Source organism: Pan paniscus, chromosome 7, assembly GCF_029289425.2.
Source record: "Pan paniscus chromosome 7, NHGRI_mPanPan1-v2.0_pri, whole genome shotgun sequence".
In the NCBI taxonomy this organism is placed as follows: domain Eukaryota; kingdom Metazoa; phylum Chordata; class Mammalia; order Primates; family Hominidae; genus Pan; species Pan paniscus.
The window spans coordinates 49587647-49612249 of record NC_073256.2 but is presented as its reverse complement, the minus strand read 5'-3'; the positions used below and the strand labels follow the sequence as shown (position 1 = coordinate 49612249).

At 36.1% G+C, this 24603-nt stretch overlaps 1 protein-coding gene across 2 annotated transcripts in view; it reads left to right on the top strand.

Moving 5' to 3' along the window:
• Positions 1 to 24603, top strand: part of PURG (purine rich element binding protein G) — a 37854-nt gene that overhangs the window by 299 nt on the left and 12952 nt on the right. Inside the window, exon 2 of one of the 2 annotated variants that reach the window (XM_034965925.4) lies at positions 271 to 1140. In XM_034965925.4, coding sequence (XP_034821816.1) covers positions 277 to 1140 — 864 coding nt within the window. In that variant the 5' untranslated portion in view covers positions 271 to 276. Of the gene's footprint in view, positions 1 to 270 lie in introns of both variants that reach the window. The other variant, XM_034965926.4, reaches the window with a different exon arrangement.

Here is a 24603-nt window from a genome sequence, read left to right as displayed (position 1 = left end):
AGACCTGGGGCCGCGGAGCGCGGGACGGGCGGCGGCGGCGTGCGGGAGCGGCCCCGGGGGCGGCGGAGGGATGCGGGGAGCGCGGGCAGAGCCGGAGCGGCGGCCGCCAACCGGCCGGCAGTGGCTGGAGCCCCGCGCTGCGGCGCCGGGGGAGCCGGGCCCGGCGTGGGGGTCGCGGGCGGCGGCGGGGCGGTCAGGCCGAGGGGCGTCTGCGATTGTTCTCAACACCCCTCCCCCACCCCATCCCGTGTGTCTGTTTGTCACTTGCAGCTGAAGATGGAAAGAGCCAGGCGAAGGGGAGGCGGCGGCGGCCGCGGCCGCGGAGGCAAGAATGTAGGGGGCTCTGGCCTAAGCAAGAGTAGACTCTATCCCCAGGCCCAGCACTCCCACTACCCCCACTACGCGGCCTCAGCCACCCCTAATCAGGCCGGGGGCGCAGCCGAAATCCAGGAGCTGGCCTCCAAACGAGTGGACATCCAGAAAAAGAGGTTTTACCTAGACGTGAAGCAAAGCTCCCGGGGCCGCTTCCTAAAGATAGCCGAAGTCTGGATAGGGAGAGGCCGGCAGGACAACATCAGAAAGAGTAAACTGACCCTCTCCCTGTCTGTGGCAGCGGAGCTGAAGGACTGTCTAGGGGACTTCATCGAGCACTATGCCCACCTGGGCCTGAAAGGCCACCGGCAAGAGCATGGCCACAGCAAAGAGCAAGGCTCCAGAAGGAGGCAGAAGCACTCGGCACCCTCCCCACCAGTCTCGGTGGGGTCCGAAGAGCATCCTCACAGTGTCCTGAAAACAGACTATATCGAGAGGGACAATAGGAAATATTACCTAGACCTAAAGGAAAATCAGCGGGGTCGCTTCCTACGAATTAGACAAACCATGATGCGGGGGACTGGCATGATAGGTTATTTTGGCCACAGTTTGGGCCAAGAACAGACTATTGTCCTCCCAGCACAAGGAATGATTGAGTTTCGTGATGCCTTGGTTCAGCTGATTGAAGACTATGGCGAAGGAGACATAGAAGAACGAAGAGGTGGAGACGATGACCCGCTTGAACTCCCAGAGGGGACTTCTTTCAGAGTGGACAATAAAAGGTTCTACTTTGATGTGGGCTCTAATAAATATGGAATTTTCCTGAAGGTAAGTGAGGTGAGACCACCTTACCGTAATACTATTACTGTTCCATTCAAAGCTTGGACAAGGTTTGGGGAGAATTTTATCAAGTATGAAGAAGAGATGAGGAAAATTTGCAACAGCCATAAAGAAAAGAGAATGGATGGCAGAAAGGCCAGTGGTGAAGAACAAGAATGCCTCGACTAGAGTGAAATTGAACTCCATCAGGCAAAATTTAAAATCACAAATTGGCTAAAAGTACTGATCCATTATCCTTTGAAGAAGTTTTTCCTCTTTTTTGGCCCGTTGTTATTAGTAATACCTCTAGTAGTTGATACTTCAGGAAGTCTGATTCTCATGTTATGTTACACATAGATCACTATAATTCTTACGGGAATTCCAACCTTCCCAGAGCTAAATAGTTTAGCTGCTTCAACTGCTCCAGACTATTGAAGTATGCAAATCAGCACAAAATGTGACATTCTGACATTCTAAATACCATAACTAAGATTTACATTGCACTATGACATAATCCCGAAAAAAGATACATATACTTAAATAGAAGTGTGACTTTCTATTTAACAAATTCCCCCAAAAGTATTTCAATCCTACTTCATTAAAAGCTGCTAAGCTTACCTGTAGGGCAGTTACCACAGAAACAGAAATTGACCTCCGGTATATATAAATATTTACATATAAAAGTACAAGTAGACGTATATTGTCCGTTGAATAACTGAATATACCATCAAAGGATCAAATCTTATTATCTAATTAAACCTTAAAAATATAATGTCATAATATTTCTTAAGAATACTATAGTATTCTATAATTTCAAACTTTGTGGTAACCCTACATTTTATAGTTGCCATATCAAAGCCATGGGAGAGTTTTAATTGGTTATTCTGAGTTTAGTTACAATCCCTTCTTTACCTCTACTTAATGTTCCATATATTTTTATTGACTTTCCAAAGTTTCAGGAATTACTTTTATGTCACATTGAGTGGGAGGCTTCATCCAATGGCTTTGCTATGGAAATCTTGGTGGTGTAGCTTTTCATGCTAATTTGAAGATTGCAAGAGGTTTCTTCCCCAAAATATATCATGGACTCAAGGTGTTATACTTTATGCTTCTTCTTTAACACTCTTTCAGAAGGGTTGGTGTACCAATTAACTGATATAAAAATATACCTGTAATAATATATTTTAGTAGCACTTTTGCAATTGCTACCCTTAAAACCATGTCAACACTTCCAATATAATCCTGAATTTTACAGGTGTTTTAATTCTGGAGGGGGTGGGGATTTTTTTTTTCTAAAAATAATTTAGAATACAAATTTCCAGTCTGAGAAAAATATTATTTGAAGATTGGTTATAAATATATTTGAAAGGAAAATTCAGGCATTTTCCAAGGTGCTCTTTCTGACTTTACACAAGACTCACCCATTTACCTGTATTAAAAATTACTTTCCAGGAAGTGCCACAGCAATTTTTCAACACCTAAGCAATTTTTTAAACAAGTGGATATAGTGTTATATGTGTACCAACCCATCCTGTATTAACTGACTGAAATTACATCTATTCAGCTATATTTTCTTCTGAATGAAATTATTGTCTTTTATCTTGGCTTTATTCACCTCCCACACAATAAGTCCATCTAATCATATTTAAGAGCCAGAACACTGATTTCAACCCCCAAATATCACTCTCATTGATGAGAGCTGGCTGCATGGATTCAAATCAGAATGTAGCTCTTCTTTTATATGCTAAAAGTAATTTAAAATTATATCAGCGATTTTTTTCTTCCAGAGTTTTGTCCCCCAATACCTTTACGTGAGGTCACTAAGAAAACTTGATGGTATGAATTAAAAAAATTAATTTCATTGGTTTATGTTACTTAAGAACAAGCAATCAGTAACCCCGACATATATACTAGTGTTGGTTTGCAGATTGTATTTCACATTTCCTCTAGTAGCGTGAAGGAATCTCATTAGTTCATTATAATTGTGGACCATCTGGATCACTATGGAACAACTGAAGGTTAGGAGATAATGTTAGTACTAGAGCTAATAGCACATGGTGGGTGTTGAGACTCTAAAAGTAGCAAGGATTTTTAAACAGTCCTAACTGTAAAATAACTATGTAGGCTTGCTAAAAAAGTAGTTTTTGGTCTATGAAGGAGTGATGTGCACTTGAATTACTGTACTACTGATTGTTATTGCTGCCCATCATAGTGCCTATTAATAATAATCAACCTGTCAGATTTTGGCAAACTGGAGCTGTGAATATTCTAGTATTTGATTGTTCCTATCGCTATTGCTATGAGTGTATACACTCTCTTAAAGTCTTCCTTTCTAAAATATTTATATCCATTAGGTCTAAATGATTTCCTTTTACCTTTTGGGTCTGATAAGATTTGGGTATGTGTCTATATATATATATATACACACAGACATATGTATATACATGTATACATATATATGTGTGTATACATACATACAATACCATGTCAGACTTAAAGATAAATATCTTTAACTCATTGTATATAAACATTATTAAATTTAGTTTTCCATTAATTATTTAAGTAAAGAATTAGTTAAGCAGCCAGATTTTCTACTTTGTATGTATACTTCAAAGTTTTTACCATCTCAAAGCTGCAGATTAAATAGATGCATATATACTGGCAATTGAGTATACTCTAAAATTATTAAGCCTTCTGCCAGTCCTTTTGTTTCATTTTTTTCATAGTTAATCATTCAAAAATGAGATGATGCTATGACTTTTTGATACTTAAAATTCCCAAGAATTCATTAGCCATAATTAAATATGATCCAGTTCAAAACTCTGGTCTTAGGACATGTATTGCCATGTATCTTATAAAATAAGCTACTATTCTTATCTGTGCAATATGCATTTTATTTATTGTCATTTGTAACATACATGGAGCTGCAAGTGTTCATGGTATCCTTCAAAATAACAGAATCCCTGCCTTGAAGACATTAAACTCTTAAGGCAACTGGAAGTTAGAAGTTAAAAAATGAGCATGAAAGTTAGTAACCAAAAGTACTAGTTCACTGTATAATTCTAAAACACTGATGATGTTTGCACATAATAATCCAAGCATAATGTGGTACAGGCTCAAAACTGTAGTAATATAAGCTAATAGTATGAAATTTGGAAACGGGTTCCTCTTGATAGTTGGCAGTGTGCTCCTAGCAATTGAAAGCAGCACTAATCTGTTGCTTATATGCAAAAGATGCAATGTATTATAAAGATATTAAAGTTCTTCTACATTTTATAATTTTCCTTGTTAAAGCCCCAGACTGCCATGTCCCTGAAACTTGAGTCAAACACAAGCTTATTTGCACTAAAGAGCATGGCCAAAAAAATAAATGACAGGGTGGAAAAGCTAGTTGGAACCTCTTGAAATAATTGGTTCTAATATGAGAATTTCACATTTGTCTATTTGAAAGCTGTATGGTCCAGGCAGACAATCTGTCAGTTCACTAATTTAATAATGCACTTTACCTTTTGTATATAGAAGATGTACATTTATGCCACTTGACAGGTGGGATGTGTTTCAATAACTATGTAGCTAGAATCTATAAGGTGATCCCGTGCATGCATATGTTTGTGTTGGAACTGTTGTTGTAACAGGTTTCCATTAAATCAGTGTAATGGAGAAGGGTAGAAGATGCTTTTGAAACAAATCCCAGTATATTTAACAAAGAATTTTAAAGTAGAGTTCACATTTGATGTCTTAAGAACTAGAATAAATAAAATACTATTTCTAACCCAAATTCTTATTACAGTTGAGACTATATTTAGTTGAGATTCCCCACAGTGCCCTGACAGTTAATTTGGGGAATTTGTCTAGACAAAATTTTTTTCAATCATTGTTTCATTGTTGATATGTGTTTAAGTAATAAATAAATATGCAGTACATAATATTATACTCAAATTAAAAGTGTGGTTAGCTGATGTGGCATTATTTAAAGAACATTCAGACTAAAGAAGTAAGGTTTCAAGTTAAGGAAATGCAAGGAACCTATGAACAGTCACTAACACAAATATGATATCTCAGAATTCACTGAAGTACTAACCTTCACCAACTAAAAAGGGTATTGGGGGATTTAGTGTATCCTTCCATCTTAAAAGCTTCTTAAGATGTACATTTGAAAATTAGATAACTGTTGCTTAATAATACTTTACTGAGAAACACTGTGTACTAACAATTCATCAAGAGTGTGCTATATTTACTGAGTTCATTTTATATCTATAGATAAGAATAAATTATATAGTCATCCTACCTTAATATAATCATGTATTTATATTGTAATTTTGCAAATATTTTCCATAAAATAAACATTTATCTGAGCTGCACAATTTGAAGAGGATGAAACTGGAATATACCCTCAGATGCTCATTTTAAATAAGCAGCTACCATTGAAAGCTGATGTATGTATTATCATTCCTTTAAATTTGGGTTTATGGTATATTTTAATATTTAAATGAATAGGACTTAATTTGAATTTTAAGTGGTTTTCTGAAAATAATTTTTTCGTAAGTGTGAGCTTTTTTTCCTTCTTATCTCCAAATGTTTTTCATTGGAACTATTTATGAAATCCTATTCAAAGCTTTATGTAAGGGGTTTGCTTAGTCACCACTTAGTTTGAAGTCTGTCTTTACTAAAACACCAAACATCTTTGACAACATACAAAGAGGAGTTAACATTGATTCTATGCCTACAGAATAATACAGGTGTAATATTTATCACTGCCTGAAAAGGATCTTAAATCCTTCTGAAATTTCCTTAAATATTTCTTGAATTTCAAAGAGAAATGGTGGCTAATGGCTAGCCCATCAGAGAAAAAGAATAAGTATGTTAACATGCTGTTGAAACAACTCATAGTCCACCATACTGTAGCAATGAAGTTCAGGGAAAATGTGTTTTTCCCAACTTAATATCATGTGAAAATTGGGTTTTCAGATCACAGTAACTCTGTCGTAAAGAAAATATACCCAAATTTAGTAGGTAGAGCTTAGAAAAATAATATATGTATAAGTATATATTTTCATGTATAATGGAAAAAATCCGTACTTGTTATTAATTTGACATGCTATTTTAAATCATTTAAATTTATTTTGGTAATGAGATTTTAATCAATATTTTTGAATGGGGAAAAACATACATATAGTACAAAATGGAAACAGTACAGATGGGTAGAGGGTGAAAAGTAGCAACCAATGTTAGCAATTTCTTGTGTATCCTTCTAGAGTTACTCTGCATATACAAGTATATGTGTATGTATATATATATATATTCTTTTTAAAACATACAGATGAAAACATATTATATATACTATCTTGTACCTAGTAGATTCAATTTCAGATCTGTCATTTTAAGTGACTTTTTTTTAACTTAGATATCATACTTGAGCTAGTTAACATATCACTTAATTTGAAATATATTAACTATACCAAGGAAATATCAAGGAAATTTTGAATGAATCCCATTGGTATTTACTTAAAGTGCAAATATATGTGTATTTTAAATATACAAATATTCAGTTCATCCTACTAGTTTCCTTTCTCTCTTCCTAGCCATCTTGCCTTCCTGTATTCCCTTCACAAATATATTGGTCTTTTTCCTGAAGTAGTGCACTTCAGGAGTGCCAGGATATTAAATAATTTAACCAAGTGTTATCTTAAACCGTATTCCCTAATGAAAAACACCCATATTTAAAAGCTTTAATAAAGTATCACGTTCAGTCAATTTTTACTAATTCTGTTACTATTATCTTTATCCAAAGACCTTGCCCTTATAAGAGCAAATGAGTATTAGAACTATAGTAAAAAGGCATAATTCTGTTGAAATACTTTATTAGCATGAAGCCTTTATCTTTATGAGAAAGGTATAATGTTCATTTAGCAACCTCATCAAATCCAAGTTTAAGCAAACAGGTAACTCTAGACCCGATTGTTTAAAGCATTGATTTTTCACTGAAGGACCAAGAGTCTGTCAGTAGTCTTGGGACCAAAGGCGGTGGGATGATTTGGGGAATGAGTAAAAACTGGAGTGCTGTGAGGTTACAAGTACAGCTAAACTGTCTCTCTGCTGGAAGAATATAAAATGGTCAATATAATTTTTTAATGAAGTTAGCATTATTACTAGTCCTATAAACATAAACAAAGCTGCTTTAATAGTTTTGTGAGCACCCATCCCCAAAAATCATAATTCTCTTTTCATTCCCATCAAGAGTGCATTTTGATATGACTTTTCTATTGACCACTGAGAAAAAATTATCTGAAAAATGAAAGATCCCATACTTGAGTCCTGAAAGATGCTATCTAATTATGAATTAAAGCAACCAGAGTAAAAGATCCAATACAATTGTAAATATCTTTAAAAATGTGGGTTGAGGAAGAAGAATTTTTTCATGGATTGGTATCCGTGAATTTTATGAACATGTCATAAGGTTTAAAAATTTAAAGCATTGCTTTAAACTTTAGAATAATAACTCTATATTTGGTAGCATAATGTCCTGTTTACAAAATGAAAGAGGTGTTGTTAAAAGATAAGATCCTCTTAAACATATTTTAAAAGCATAAAAGTTTGCTCCCTTTATTTTCATGCTGAATAATTCATTATAAAATTCATTAAAAATTCATCTTTAGGAATGAATTTTGCTTAAATTTAGGCTAAAGCATATTAATAATTTCCCATCCTTAATTGAAGAGCTTCCCATGTTGGTGCTTTCTGGTAAATTATATTTTTCAAACTTTATGTTCTTTTGAATATTTCTTATGAAAAATTACATATTTTTATTGAGGCCAGTGACATCCACCAGTAAATAAAAACATAATGAATTAGTGCTGCTATAGTGAAGTTACTTTGTGATATGAATATGAAGAAAAAAACTCATTTAAATGGAATATATACTTTCCTGTTTAATATTGTTAACTTATTTCTGATTAAGTAGCAGTTCTCTGTCTTCACATTTTACCCTCTTAAACTTAATTTTTGCAAAAAATTTTTCTATTCGGTTTTCATTTTCCTAGGGAAAGGGAAAAATTGTCCCTAATGAAAAGTGTTTATAGTATTTAAAAGAGTTGCTCAAAGTGTAAGACTGGGGAAAAAAAGCTTATGTTGTTTTTTTTGTCTTTATCAAAATAATGGTATAAATCTGATTATCTTGATCTGATTAAAGTCAGGATTACTTTTATCAGAAACTTTTATATTCAAAACATATTTAGTATTTTATTTTTCTTAAAGAAAATGGTTCTCTTGGATAATACAGAAATCTTCAGGATTTTGTTGTGGATTCAATGAGGTTGTTGCCTAGAAAAGAAGAAATAGAAAAGAGAAAGATAGTGGCTGATTATTTTGCTTGTCTGTAACGAAATTCATCTAAGAGAAATAAGTCATTCTCAAAACTCAACCTCTGTTTAACCTTTAAAAGAGCATTTGAGAAAGAATAATAAGACGTAATTCTGCCAAGGTGCGGCCTGACCCTGAGTAAATCATTCAACTTCTGTTGGATGATTTCCTCATGTGAAAGATGAACAATATTGTGCTGGAAGCTAAGGTTCCCTCCTACTCTAAACGTTTAAAATTCTGTATCAGTGGACTGTGAAAGGAAAAATAGATGGATAATACCAGAGTTGGAAAGTGTGAGACTTTATCTGTTTACATTAAAAACAACTATAATGATGCAGCAACCTGTGATGATACCCAACGGAACAATGCAAAAAAATGTCAGTTTTATAATATGTATGTATTTCTTTAGCCACACAAAATAAAATTTTGTTTCTAGTCCTTATTAAGACCAAGTTGTTGTATACTAACTACATAACTATCCTAAACTTTAATTTTTTTAAAGGAATATTTTTAAATATTGATTATTTCCCATCTCCTTATTATATCAAATATCTCATTATTTGGAAGGAGCATTGCTTTTTTCTGCATATTCTGTAATCATTTTTTATATTCTGCATGGCAAAGGAATTTTACAGATTAATATCACTTCCTGAAATGCCATTGTTCCTAAAATAACCATAGATCACATTGCCAAATAATACTGCAGCTGTCATGGTAGTGGTCCCTACTGTCTTCGATTCCTTTTTGTTGATCCTGTCCAATATCCTATGCTAGAAATAATGATGTCTGACAAAGACCATCAGAAAGGATACTGACCTGTGAACTGTATGGTTCTGTTTTAGAGGACTTGTAACTACTAGGGTATGCAAAGATTAAACATCTAATGGTTTGGGGGGTTTTTTTAGCCTTAAGAAACATCAAAGGATGGTGATTGGAAAAGAGAAGAAGCAGCACACAAGGGTTTTGTCTTAGAAGCATTTTATTTATTTATTTATTTATTTATTTATTTATTTATTTATTATTACTTTTTTTTTTTTTTTTGAGATGCAGTCTCGCTCTATCGCCCAGGCTGGAATGCAGAGAAGCATGTATTTAAGCACCCCAGTCCTCAGCTATGCAGTGCCCCGCCACTGCCAGTGAAGAGGCTTAAAAAAGAGTGACATGTTTCTCCCTAGACTTCTCTTTTAGTGCCTATTTGTTTATCAAAGACTCCATTTAAGGGTAACTGAAGTGTATTTTCAAGTGCATATGCATGTGTATTTTGCTAATTTCAAAAGTTTCTGTGCACATAAATTCCATTACGGAAACATTCCATATGATAACTAATCTTTGCCCTGGTGGTGGTTCAAAATAGCAATTTGGTTGGTCTGTTTTCAACAAATTCTATAGAATGAATTGGCTGTTGTTAGAAAATGTTTTCTCTCTTTTCTCCTCCCTCTTCTCAAAATAGCAGATACATTTTAAATCCTTGATTGCTTCTTTTTCAGTGGTGTTTGAAATCTAAGTGGGATTTGAGAGAATAGTTTAGTTTGGCAGTTCTTTACCCTTGCCATTTTGTAGAAACTTTCCTCAGCTTCCCATCAGATATTCTAAGCAACTTTACCAAAAGAAGTCACCTACGTGCCAAAACTGCCGAGCAAAATAAAACAACAGAGCCATAGAAAATGATGTAGGAGTAAAGATAAAGATATATACAGACACCCAAATTCACAACATTCCTTATCATTTGCTAATTTACTTCAGAGACCGCTGTATTTTATTTCTAGGTTCTTCAAACTAGCAATGTGGTTTATTCCAATGATTTGTCAGTCTAGAATGTCAATAGAACAAAATCTTTTGCTGCTTAGTAAATGTTCCAAAAAGGGTATCTCATGTTATAATCAGTTGTAAAAATAGAATTCTAAAATTCCATTCATTATAATCCTCTTTCCTTCTTCCCTCCTGTACACTGTACCCTATTGGAAGTGGGTAAGGGCATTAATTTCTTTCACTATCACATGGACCCACTCCATCCTATTTATTTGTTCAGAAGACAATTGAAACATAATAGAGACCAGAGCTGCTCTTTGAAAATCTAGAAATTGCCCTGTGAGCTTGATCTATAGACTGTAAGAAAGAAGGGTTACTACTTCACTGAACTGTTCTCCACACTCTTGCCAGATTTCTATATGACAGTTTAGGATGAATAGAAAACAGATTTGACTTGGGATGACATGAACTGAAAGGTCAGTTCCTCCAACTTTTCAATACACAGTGCATCTTCAGAAAATATTTTTGACGAGCATGATTGACAGGTAATTTCAGAAATGAATTTAGGCTGGGTGTGGTGGCTCACGCCTGTAATCCCAGCACTTTGGGAGGCCAAGGCGGGCGGATCACTTAAGTTCAGGAGTTCAAGACCAGCCTGACCAACATGGTTAAACTCCGTCTCTACTAAAAATACCAAAATTAGCCAGGCATGGGGGCACGCTCCTGTAATCCCAGCTAGTCAGAAGGCTGAGGCAGGAGAATCGCTTGAACCCAGGAGGCGGAGGTTGCAGTGAGCTGAGATGGCACCACTGCACTCCTGCCTGGGCAACGGAGTGAGACGCCATCTCAAAAAAAAAAAAAAAGAAAGAAAGAAATGAATTTGGTCCCTAGAGAAGTTTCACCATGACCATTTTAAAAGAGCAGGTGGTAAGAAACGGAAGAGTCAATTAAGATTTATTAGTAGTAATAACTATTGCTTATTGACCACCCACTGTATACTAGACATAGCTGGGCCCCTTATAGCTACTATTCCTAATCCTTATAACAACCCTATTATCCCCATTTTCATATGATTTTCCAGAGGTTTATAAACTGGTTCAGAATATCAGAACTAATGTATTTGAACCCAAATTTACACCAAAGCCAAAGATTGTGCCCATTCAGTTAGGCCAAACTGCCTTTCAGATTTCCTGTGAAGCTGATCCTTCCAACTCTAATAAAGCACAGTCTACCCCCAGCCGCCACTATACATCTGCCTCAGCTCACTTGGAATTATTTTATCCAAAACCATCCCCTATATGTGGGACTAGTCTCACCAAAGAGACACTTGGCTTATGTGAGGATTCCATTGGTTAAAGTTGGTGCTAATAAATACAAGTTATTTGATCTTTAGTTTACAGATAAAACCTCTAATCTTGATCAACTATTTCCAATAAACTTTTTAAAGGGATCATAACTTTTTAAAGGGATCAGATCATAAGAATGTAGAAGAGCTTCACAGTTTCATCCCTAAGGGCAGAGAGGAGACAAATTACTATTCACTATGGGTCTACAATTTCATTTTCATGAACCAAAAACAACTGGTTACGTTATCTTAGTTTCAAAATAAATCTTATCAATATTTTTGGAAGTTTTATTGATTTCTCACAACTTTTTCCTGCCATCTTATTGATGTCTCACAACTTTTCCTGCCATACTCCTCCCTATATCATTCCACTCATTTTCATATTTAATTACCAAATTTCCTCCTCTTTCTCTTAATTCCAGTACAATAAACAGATAATTCTCCATTTACAGATACATATTTTTCCCCATTACTATAGGGCACTAATTTTCAAACTTCAATGTGAATACAAATCATCTTGATGGTTTGTTAAACCACAGATTGCTGGCCCCAGCTCAGAGTTTCTGTTCAGTAGGACTGGTGAGGTGGGGAGAAGACCAAGAATATGCATTTCTAACAGTCCCAAGGAGAGTGGATGCTGTGATCTAGGGGGACCGCACTTTAAGAACCACACTGCTGTCAGCTGATGAGATTTTACCTTAGCTACAGAAGATAGTGATGGAAAAACTCAGTCAAAACAACTAGGGTATCTGGGTAGAAAGAAGGCTGAGAGCTACTCCTTCTTCTGCCTTGACAAGCTTACAAATCTTGAAACAAGCAACTTTTTAATAAGTTGACCAGAGTTTTGTAAAAAATTATTTTCTTCCCTTTTGAATAACCTTTCTGATTCCCTCTCATTTTTCAACAGCTATCTTGAGAGAAATCTGATAGGAATTAACAGTTATGAAGCCTCATGTGAAAAGCTTAGCTTTTAAATATATGGAGACTGATGCATATTTTTAATTTATTTTGTAATTATAGTATATAAATCTTGGTAAAGAAAAGTGAACAATTTCTCTACCTAAGAATTATTAATACAAGTTTAATGACTATTAAATATTAGGACTTGAAAGACCTTGGAATTAATTTAATCCCTTAGTTTTCCATTTTGTGACATACATCATGTAGCTCAAATTGTTCATAGTTACTAGAATACGCTAAGTAAACAGAATTTAAAGGCTAGAGCTTAAATTGCTGATTATCTCTTAAGATATATAAATGGTGAGAAATATACTAATTTCTTCTAAAAGCATATCGCATTTTTACCATCTTCCTGTATCCTCTCTGTACGTATAGAATGGAGGAACTATATACTGTACTGTGTTTATAGTACCTTTTTTTGTCTGCAAACTCTGCCTCCCAGGTTCAAGCGATTCTCCGGCCTCAGCCTCCCGAGTAGCTGGGATTACAGGCGCGTGCCACCACGCCCAGCTGATTTTTGTATTCTTGGTAGAAACAGGGTTTTGCCATGTTGGCCAGGCTGGTCTCGAACTCCTGACCGCAGGTGATCCACCCGCCTTGGCCTCCCAAAGTGGTGGGATTATAGGCATGAGCCACCACCCCCAGCCTACAGTACTTTTCTTTAGATCAGCAATTGAACTCACTGCTTTAAAATTAGAGATATTGGGCCAGACATGGTGGCTCACACCTCTACTCCCAGCACTTTGGGAGGCCGAGGCGGGTGGATCACAAGGTCAGGTGTTCGAGACCAGCCTGGCTAACATAGTGAAACCCCATCTCTACTAAAAATACAAAAAATTAGCCAGGCATGGGGATGACAGAGTGAGACTCCATCTCACAAAAAACAAAGAAAAAAGAGATATTGGCTGGGCATGGTAGCTCACACCTGTAATCCCAACACTTTGGGAGGCAGAGGCAGGCAGACCATTTGAGGTCAGGAGTTCAAGATCAGCTTGACCTACATAGTGAAACCCCGTCTCTACTAAAATACAAAAATTAGCCAGGCGTGTTGGCAGGCTCCTGTAATCCCAGCTACTTGGGAGGCTGAGGCAGGAGAATCACTTGAACACAGGAAGTGGAGATTGCAGTGAGCCAAGATTGAGCCACTAGACTCCAGCCTGGGCAACAGAGCAAGACTCCCTCTAAAAAAAAAAAAAAAAAAAAAAATTAGAGGTGTTTCACCTGAACACTCATTGAGCCCATTTTCTATAACTAACATATTTTTAAATAATTTATTCTATGCTTGACAACTTTGTAGGTATTCTGTACTATAATTAATATGTTGATCAAAATTAAAGCCATATATATATATATATATATATTTTTTTTTTTTTTTTTTTTTTTTTTTTTTTTTGAGACAGAGTCTCGCTCTGTCACCCAGGCTGGAGTGCAGTGGCGCGATCTCGGCTCACTGCAAGCTCCGCCTCCCGGGTTCATGCCATTCTCCTGCCTCAGCCTCCCGAGTAGCTGGGACTACAGGCGCCCGCCACAACGCCTAATTTTTTCTATTCTTTAGTAGAGACGGGTTTTCACCATGTTAGCCAGAATAGTCTCGATCTCCTGACCTCGTGATCCGCCCGCCTCAGCCTCCCAATAATAAAACCATATTTTATGTCTAAATCTATATAATATCTATAACTATATATAAACCTTAATGCTGTCATTCTAGTGGATTACATTGTATTGAAGTATTAAATTAATTCATACATAGACATTTGGCAGTTCTGCAAGTTCATTGACTTCTCTTAACAGCTACTACCTTTGAATGATTAGCACTCCAGAAAACTGAATGAGTTCCTAATTGTGAAAATGATTAACTAACTGCTGACATAACAGAGATAGTCACAAACTCAAATGGATCATTATAGGCAATGTAACTTTTTTTAAAATTCTCTATTCATTTGCATTATGGCTACAAGATAAATTTTAGATTTAAAAAAATTAAGTGTTAGAATTATACTTTGAATAGGCTTCAGGCAGAATAAATTTATAGTAGACTTCAGCTCAACATTAGGGCAAACTTTAAGGATTGCATGACTTCTCTGCTCCTGGAATTAATTATTTAGGCATGCACTGAATGTGGGATGCATAAAGGGAATTAATAAATCAGAAAAGGTGAATTGTTATGGCTCAGATTCTTCTCCACTCTGAGGGATTCAGAATTTATTGGAAATAATCATTGGAACTTTTGCCTTCAGGCCTTCTGTTAATTTACTGGTTTGGATAAAGAAGTGTGATTTCAAATTTTCTAATATTATTGTGAAAACATATAAAGAAAAGAAATCCTTCTTCCCATCCTTTGTTATTGCAAAACAACGTAAGAACTAGGTTTTAAATTTTCATGAACTTTATTAATTAAATGACTAGTTAAATAGTATTTATGAAATTTATTCTGTAAGATTAAGTCTACCTTTTATAATCTTCAAAGAAACTTTTCACTTTCAATCTGTTTTCAAAAATATGAAGGAATAAATTTAGTATTTATAGTGCTATTTCAAAAGTACCTGCTGTCGGTTTATTTAGAATGACACAAGAGGCAGTAGGGTAAATTGGAAAACCAAATTATTGGATATTATCAAATTTTTTCTTTATAAAAATTTACATTAAATTCTGTTTAAAAGTCGAAACATCTATAATATCTTTCTCCATTTTTTCTTGCACTGCTAATTAAGGTGGAAAGAAGCAACATCGTTTGCTAATTTCATCTTAAATTTTTTGTTTTAGACAACAAGTTTCCAAGTAAGTTCATTATTGCTACAAATGCAATCATATCTAAATTCAGGACCTAGTGAATTCATATGAAACTCGATTCTCCCTGGTGGTGTCCACTTTTTTCTTGTCACTTCTTCTAATCATCTGTGCTTTCTTGTGATACTGTAACATTTCCAGATTTCAAGTGGGCAAATAGTAGCTTTTATGGAGAGATCTGAGTGATTTAAATGTTATCACACAAACATCTATAAACTATATTGCACATTTCTAAATATTTGGCTAAGCAAATTTTATTCCTCCAGATAAATATTACATACCCTTTATATATAATAGATAGATATAGATATAGATATATAATCTCTTACAGAGAGTATGTGTAATATATATTAAACATACATATATTGCACATGCATATATATACAATTTTTTACATATATGTGTAAAAAATTTTAAAAGAGATCCCAATCCTATTCACCTTTTTCTTGTCCCTGGAGAAGTAGTGGTAAATGGGTTTCATCTCGCTTGTATTTGCAATTGATTGGCTGCCCTAAAGTGCTGTGTTTGTATCTACAGGGAGAGGGAAAAAACAGTGTTCATGCCAAATATTTGCTATTTATCATTCCTGCTTTAGAGACACAAAAGTTTTCATTGTAGCTCTAAAAATTTCTAGCTTAGCCAGATAGCTGGCAGTTGCAGCACAAACTACCATGTGACTCACCTGGAATGTGTCTCTTCTAATATGTGAAAGAGATTATTTGAAATCTCTTTCCTTTTTTCTTTTTTCTTTTGATTATCTCTCCTTTAAAAGAGCAGAGCATCTCCACTATGCCTCTGAGAAACTAGAATGATGGCCATGATGATGTCATCAAAGATACTCTTAAGTATTAAACTCTACATTTGCTTCTAATGAGTTCTAACCCCCATTAAAATGACAGCAGTTGCATCCTTTAAATTTTAGTCCAGTGATTCTCAAACAGAAGTGTGCAGGTGTATTAAATAAAAATACAGGTTTGGTCCCCATCCTCAGAGATTCTGATTTGATTGGTTCAAGAGAGGGGTTCAGAAATTGGCATTTTTCATCATCTTACTCATTCTGATACAAGTGGTCTGGAAGCCACTCTTTGTCATTGACTTAGACTGTGGACTTGCGTTCTTTCTTTTTTTTTTTTTTTTTTTTGTTTCTTGTTAGACTTGCATTCTTTCTTCCATATCGTTTTTCCAGCACAAATTGCTTAAGTTTTAAATACTGTCAGTCATGACACCATGGAATGATGATTTTTTTAGTTACAATATTAATAAGTAGTATCCAGGGCTCACTTTATTTTATTTATTTATTTATCTATGTATTTATTTATCTATTTATTTATTTATTTTTGAGACAGAGTCTCACTCTGTTGCCCAGGCTGGGGTGCAGTGGTGCGATCTCAGCTCACTGCAACCTCCACCTCCCAGGTTCAAGTGATTCTCATGCCTCGGCCTCCTGAGTAGCTGGGACTACAGGCATGTGCCACTGTGCCTGGCTAATTTTTGTATTTTTGATAGAGACAGGGTTTCACCATGTTGGCCAGGCTGGTGTCAAACTCCTAGCCTCAGCTGACCTGCCCGCCTTGGCCTCCCAAAGTGCTGGAATTACAGGTGTGAGCCACTGTGCCCGGCCTTGGTTTGTTTGTTTGTTTTTGTCATTGTTTGTTTGTTTGTTTTTGAGACAGGGTCTTGTTCTGTCACACAAGCTGGAGTGCAGTGGCCCAATCACAGCTCACTGCAGCCTCGACTTGGCAGGCACAAGCAGTCCTCCCACCTCAGCCTCCCAAGTAGCTGGGACCATAGGTGCATGCCACCATGCCTGGCGAATTTTTTTTTATTTTTTGTAATGACAGCATCTCTTTATGTTGACCCAGCTGGTGTTAAAGTCCTGGGCTCAAGCATTTCTCCCACCTCGGCCTTCCAAAGTGCTGGGATTACAGGCATGAGGCACTGCACCCAGCCAGGGCTCACTTTAAACACAGAGAGGCTAAATGCATAAATCCAGGTGTTTAAGATTTTGTATGCTATCATATTGGCCAGCTTTCTGGGCAGTGATTACTGGAAATGCCAGTTTCTCACCCACCTCCTAAACTCAAGTTCTGTCTGTCTGGTCTTACTTGACATCAGTCCACTGGTTTCATACTCCCTGGATTTCACAACCAAACATTCAGAGTCTTTAGAGCCAAGCGACTGGTCTTTCAGTCTCAAAAGTTGACCCTTTACGTCTCAAATGACATTTCTCAACCTCTTTTTTTTTTTTTTAATATATATGCAGTATAAACCTATCATTTATCAGGAGTAGAAAAAAATTGCCTTAGTCAATCTAGTTAATCTTTGAATGCCTCACTTCTGGTGGTGGTGTGTTTGTTTGTTTGTTTGTGTGTTTGTTTTCAATTGTGGTTAAAAAAATGCATAGCATAAAATTTACCATCTTAAGCATTTCTAAGTGTTCAGTAATGTTGTGTTCAGTAGCGTTAAGTATATTCACCTTGTCATGCAACCAATCTCCAGAACTTTTTTGTCCTGCAAAACTGAAAAGCTATATCCATTGAACAACTCCCCATCTTCCTTTCCCCCGCAAGCCTGGCAACTACCATTACACTTTCTTCTCAACCTTTTCTTTAAAATAAGCAATATGTTTTCTTAACCTTTCTCCCATCCATAATGGGTTTACAGTTATTGCTATTTAGCTCTCCAAGTATAAAGCTTATCTCCTGTATTGTTAGAATTCTCACATGCAAAAAGATTTACAATTACAAAGCAATTGTGCTAATAAGATATGCTTATAATCTTTGAGTGAAGGTATTTTATCCTGGAAGCTTTTCCACTGATTTACAGGGGGAGGTAAGCCTTTATTCCTCTTGAGACCTATGGATCTCACTTTATGCTTCCTGGCTGGTTTGGTATTTTATTTGTTTGTTGAAGGTTTAAGGTTAGAGTTACCAGGGCAATTAGGCTTAAATCCTAGAATTTCCTTGGCTTTTTCCTGTCTACATTCTAAGACTGTTTTACCATAACACTTTATAACGTAAGTAGTAGATTGGAAGTTTTTCTGGAATTTGACAAATTAGTGTTTACTAAATGATTTAATAATCTTTGCTTATTCAGTATAAAATGGTTTACCTTTAAACAGCTTTAATAGAAACACAATTTGGGAGGAAATAGGTAAAAAATAAAAATGTATTTTTCTGCAAATGAACTGTTTCAAATGTTATTTTCAAAATCTTTGGCAGTAAGAAAATACTCAACCCGAGAAATAAATTTTTTAAACTCTTATTCTGTAAAAGTTTTTCTTTTGAAGCATTTCTCTTCCTCTGTTATTAAAATTTTTTTAAGAAATCAATAAAAGCTTAAAGTCTTATAAGCAATATACATCTAAATAACCAAAAATGCTATAATTATGAGTATGCTGCTTATGATCTTCCCATAGGGAAAAACATCTGTCTTTTCTCGGCCTGAATTATTTCAGAGCTAGCACAAAAACTGATTGATCATGACTCTTGGATAATGATAACTAAGTCTTCGTTTCATGAATTTAACAATTTATATCAGTGCTACCTTATGAGTTTTTCAGAAAAATGCTATTTGTATTGAACCATTTTAAATAATTCCATAATCTGGAATAATTCAGATTTTTTTAATGATCTGCTGCAACATATTGGTATTATTGAATCTCATTTTTTCTTTGATTTCCATTATAAAATTAGAAATATTTTCTGGGAGAAAAAATACTCCTTGAGTTGAAAAGATTTAGTGAAGGAGTTGTGTTGCAGCTGATTCAGTAATGTTCCAGGCAATTAACCTTTTTTTGTTTTCAGCGCTCCCCTCACTGTTTAAGATCTTTCCTCATTGATCATCATACCACCCCAAAATCACAGAAGTTTATTTAATTCCATGCGTTCCTCAGAGCACGTGATGCCAGAACTTAACCTCCCCTCAATTTTCAGCTTCTAACCTAAGCTGGACACTAATATTTTGCCAGTAGGAACCTTTTATTTTTTGAGACAGTTTCGCTCTTGTTGCCCAGGCTGGAGTGCAGTGGCGCGATCTCGGCTCACTGCAACCTCCGCCTCCTGGGTTCAAGTGATTCTCCTGCTTCAGCCTCCTGAATAACTGGGATTACAGGCGCCCGCCACCATGCCTGGCTAATTTTGTGTTTTTAGTAGAGACGGGAGTTTCACCATGTTGGCCGGGCTAGTCTCAAACTCCTGCCTCAGGTAATCCTCCTGCCTCGTGCTTCCAAAGTGCTGGGATTACAGGCATGAGCCGCCGCGCCCGGCCAGGAACCTTTATATGGTACAATGAATTCCAGCCTGAAAATCCCCAAGTTCTGAGCCTTTACTTCATACATATTTACCAAATATATCAATTATTATATTAAACTTAGAATGAAGAATGACTGTAAGATTTATAATGACTAAAGTTAGTTTGCATTATTTTTCTTCAAGCGTTATTAAACCGTACTCCTCTTTAAGCAAGTTTTTGGGTCACTAGGTAACTATGTGATTTGGTTTATTGATCACCATTTATTGTTTGACTCACTTTTTCAAAGCCCCAAGTATTATATTTAATGACATACCAAGCTCTAATTCAAGCAGTGCCCTCTATTAAGGTGATTTGCATCTGACTTGAAGCATATTAAATAAAATCTACATTTTATTTGATGCAAATGTTTTATATTTATATAAAAAATTAATCAGGTAAACACAACTTGATTCTTAAATTAGATTCTTAATAACTCAATTCTAAATGATTACTTATTAAATTTGTCACAAAATAACTATAAAGTGAACGTGAATGCTACATTACTCAGTGTATCTATGCTATAATTAATAAACTCCAAAAATTAGTTGTGTATTTTTTGGACTACTATTTCAATCATTCAGAAATTTGTTTTAAAAAATCCTTGCAGTCTTGCTGCTGACTTCATAGTGTGCAGTAGTGTGATATAGAGATGATGCACTGTCTTTCAGAAGCCTTGGATCTATGCCTTCTAGCTGGGCCTGGGGCAAGTCATTTAACCTCTGTGGACCCCAGCTTGCTTATCCATAAATTGAGGGAATTGGATCAGAGTGATGATCTCTAAGAACCTCTTCAATTTCTGTATCCCTGAAGTCAGTGAAACTTCTCTTAAAGTTAGTTTCTACTTTCTTCTTTGGCCTTTTCTCATTTTCCTCCCACTCCCCTTGGTTTCGTCTCTCATCTGACATTTATTGACCATCCTTTCCTTCTTGGCATGGTTCATATTTAGTTATGGCCACTTTACAGTGTTGCAGTATGCTGCTTCTCTGCCTGATTTGCCCAGTTCCCTTTTTTACCCTGCCATTTTAATTTTACATATAAATTATCTTGGAACTAACACAAAAACTAGTTGATCATGATATATTATATATATAATCAATAAGACTTATCTTTTGGCCCTGTACACAAAAGTTTTAAAGAGGCAATTCTTCCAGTTCCAAGAGATTTTTTTAGACACACAACCTAAAACTTGTTGGAGTATATTTTAAACTTAAATTTCCCATTTGAAAAATCCTAACTCCTTAACTTGCATTTAAGTTTAAAAGCAGAGACAGTTTCTTCCTCTTTTGTATTCCCCTCTCCACCTTGCACTGGGCTGATTACTTAAATCATCTCTTTTCACTTAATCACCAGCATTCCTGTTCCTGTTTTGTCTTTGAAATCTTGTTGCTTCAGAATCACGGTACTTAACAGACAAATCTAAATGGCGACAATTGTTAATGAAAGCGATAGTTTTAAAACCTAACAAAAAATGCTATGTCATCTTTATTTCAAAGATGACTCACAATTAAAGGATGATTTGTTGCCTGCACACCCTAAATTTTATTTCAGAAATATTCTTTCCCTTGCTTAATGGATAAGTGATGCTGTTCCTCTACTCATTCAATGGACATTGAGTAGCTACTTTTTGCCAGGTTCTGTGCTAGGGTCTAGGGATACAATAACTTAGGAAAGACAAATATTTCACCGCCATTAGCTTTAAGTGTGCCATGTCCAAAGTTATTTGATTCAAAGCAGCTTTTGGAGCCTAATTACAGTATCATTTTGTTCATTCAACAGATATTTATTTGATTATCTGCCATGTGGTAGACAGTTTGTTGGTACATATGGAAGTGTATTTGAAGCTATCTAGTATAAAATGCTATGCATTATTTTTCCCTTATCAATTTATCCTTTAAATATGATTATCTACATACTGTCATAGTGCTCAAAATATATTTCATTGATGCAGATTTAGAGAAATACAATGATACTATTTTAAACAATAATTCTGTCTTCCTCATTCCAAATCTGCCTTGATATCCTAGGGTGAAAATAACTATTCTGTTTCATTTCATGTGCCATTGTGTTCAAGTGGTAATGACTACCTGAGTCCTAGGTTGGAGATGATTGTGAAGCTCCATTCAGGCCCATGGTAAAAGACTGCGATTATTTCTGTATGTTGATGGGGCAGTTAGATGAGGAAAGCAAGGAGTATTTATATACATGTCACATGTTAGCCCTTCCTGCCCCGGGCTTTTGTATTCATCCTCACTAATTTTATTTCACTCTCATTGCATATTCAGTATATTCACAAATTCTTTTTCTCCTCATATGTTTGGATTGACAAAAGTCCATCAGTGTTCTCAGCTATGATGACTATCTCACCAATGTCTTAGCCAACCAAATGAGATTTACTAACACCTCTGTGTCAGTAAATCCACAGTTGTAATAATTTTCACTGTAGGGACATTGCAATGAAGACAATTAATAGATAAATTCAGTTAATCATGAGTACAAAAAATTTGTCCTGAAAGTTTTCCATAACTGGTCATTAATTATGAAATATTTTCTAATTCAATTAAATATAAAAAGAATATGTAATTTTAAATTATAATAATTTACATATAGGTTAAAATCATTTTCCAAGTTCTTTTTTCTATTATACCTCATTTTACCCTGATGAAACTCCTGATTTAGATTAGTTCAATATCACTGTCCCCACTTAACAGATGAAGAAAACCAAAGTCCAGCAGGTGAAATGGTTTGCTGTAATCACTTAGCTGCCTAATAAAAATACCAGGGTTTTAACAAGCCCACTGCTCATTGAAGCCTTTTATATTAATAATAACATAGAAATTTAAAGAGGTAAACTTGAAATCAAAATTTGGCAAAATTAAGCATATATGTTTATAGCTCATTTAAAGAGTTTTTTTGAAATGCATTCTAGGTATTTTGTTGCTTTCATCACATCTTTAGGCTCAATTCTGCACTCAGTAAACTCTTGGTTTTGGCCCTGGCAGAAGGCCTAGCAACTCATTGGTGCTCATGTCTGTGCACCAGCTGCTTGCCGACCTCAGCCTCTGCCTCAAACTCTGAGCCTTTGTCCTCTGTGCTTAAGACTCCCTGCCTGAGCTTCCCACCTTAGCTAACCTTCCAGAACTTGACGTTTCCTCACCTGTTAACCCAAGTCTTGTCATGGCACCTGCTTTGCAGAATAGCCCTCTAAAAGTGATATCGTTTAGAGGATTTAAATGTAAAACTACATTTGCATAATAAGTTTGGTTAATTAAACAGCGAGTAAATCTTTTCCCTGCATTCCATTTTTTATTATTTTTTTATTTTTTATTTTTTCGAGACAGGGTCTTGCTTTGTCACCCAGGCTGGAGTGCAGTGGTGCAGTGACGGCTCACTGCAGCCTTGACTTCCGGGGCTTAAGTGATCCTCCCGCCTCAGACTCCTGAGTAGCTGGTACTACAGGCATGCACCACCATGCCCAGCTATTTTTCCTATTTTTTGTGGACACAGGGTCTCACTATGTTCCCTAGACTGGTTTTCCCTCTACATGCTTATGAACAAGAGATAAATGACCACATGATAAGTTAGAAGCAGACTTTTTCAGAAACCTGTTTGAAAGGAATGATCCAGGTTTTATGAAACCAACTCAAGAACCCACTGTTCTTCATCTGCATCAGTACCATGATTACAGTTGTTGACAGTGAAGGCCCTAGAGCACTGCAGTATTCTCATTTGTGCATGCAAAATTTAATCACGTTTATTATGTTGTATTTATTAAAGCAGAAAATCAAAATAATACATGTTAGAAATATTTCCATTTCAATAGGATTAAAAGCATACTGTTAGCTAGGAATTGCTGTTAAGTAAATGACTTCGCTCCCTGACATTCCCAGTTAACCATGGTTTTGTAGCATCACTGAGGAACTGGCAGGCTAAATTCTGAATTCTTACATGCAGACTGAATTATTCTGGTGGTTTTTGTTGTTGTTGTTTTGTTTTGTTTTGTTTTGAGACAGTCTTACTCTGTCACCCAGGCTAGAGTGCAGTGGCACGATCTCAGCTCACTGCAACCTCCACCTCCCGGGTTCAAGTACTTCTCCCACCCCAGCCCCCGGAGTAGCTGGGACTACAGGTATACGTCACCACGCCCAGCTAATTTTTGTATTCTTTGGAAGAGATGGGGTTTCACTGTGTTGGCCAGACTGGTCTTGAACTCCTGACCTCAAGTGATCCACCCATTTTGACCTCCCAAAGTGCTGGGATTACAAGTGTGAGCCACTGCACCTGTCCGAATTATTCTGTTTCTGTATTTATGGCCACAGAAGTTTCATATTCGCTAAATCTGCACAAATTATCATATAGTTATAAATATAAAAGTCAGATCAATATGGCTAAGATTATCACAGAGGAGCTTAATAGGAGTTCCACACTTGCCTTTTGCCGGGAGAAGAAAACAACAATGACTTTAATCCACTTCCTCTACCCCCTTAAGCAATGGCAGTAATTTCAGCTCTATTTTTAGGTATTGGATCCCCTAAAGTTATCAGGCAATCTCAGTGGCCTAGTATAAAGTGCAAACAGAACAGACCTTGATGTCAGCCAGTCCTGGGTTCAAGTCCAAATTCTGTCATTTATTGTGAAATTTGGAGCAGTTTATGTAACTGTATAGAGTTGTGAGAATTCATTCATCATTTATTGTATATTCATCAATCACCTACTATGTGCTGGTCAATCTTTAAAGTTCAGGGAATTATATTGATAACAAAACATAAAGTTCCCTGCCCTCACAGAACCTAGAGTCAACCAGAATTCTCTTAAAAAAGTTAAATGCAACCAGGCGCAGTGGCTTACGCCTGTAATCCCAGCACTTTGGGAGGCCTTGGTGGGCCTCACTTGAGGTCAGGCATTCAAGACCAGCCTGGCCAACATGGTGAAACCCCATCTTTACTAAAAATACAAAAATTAACCAGGCGTGGTGGCACGCA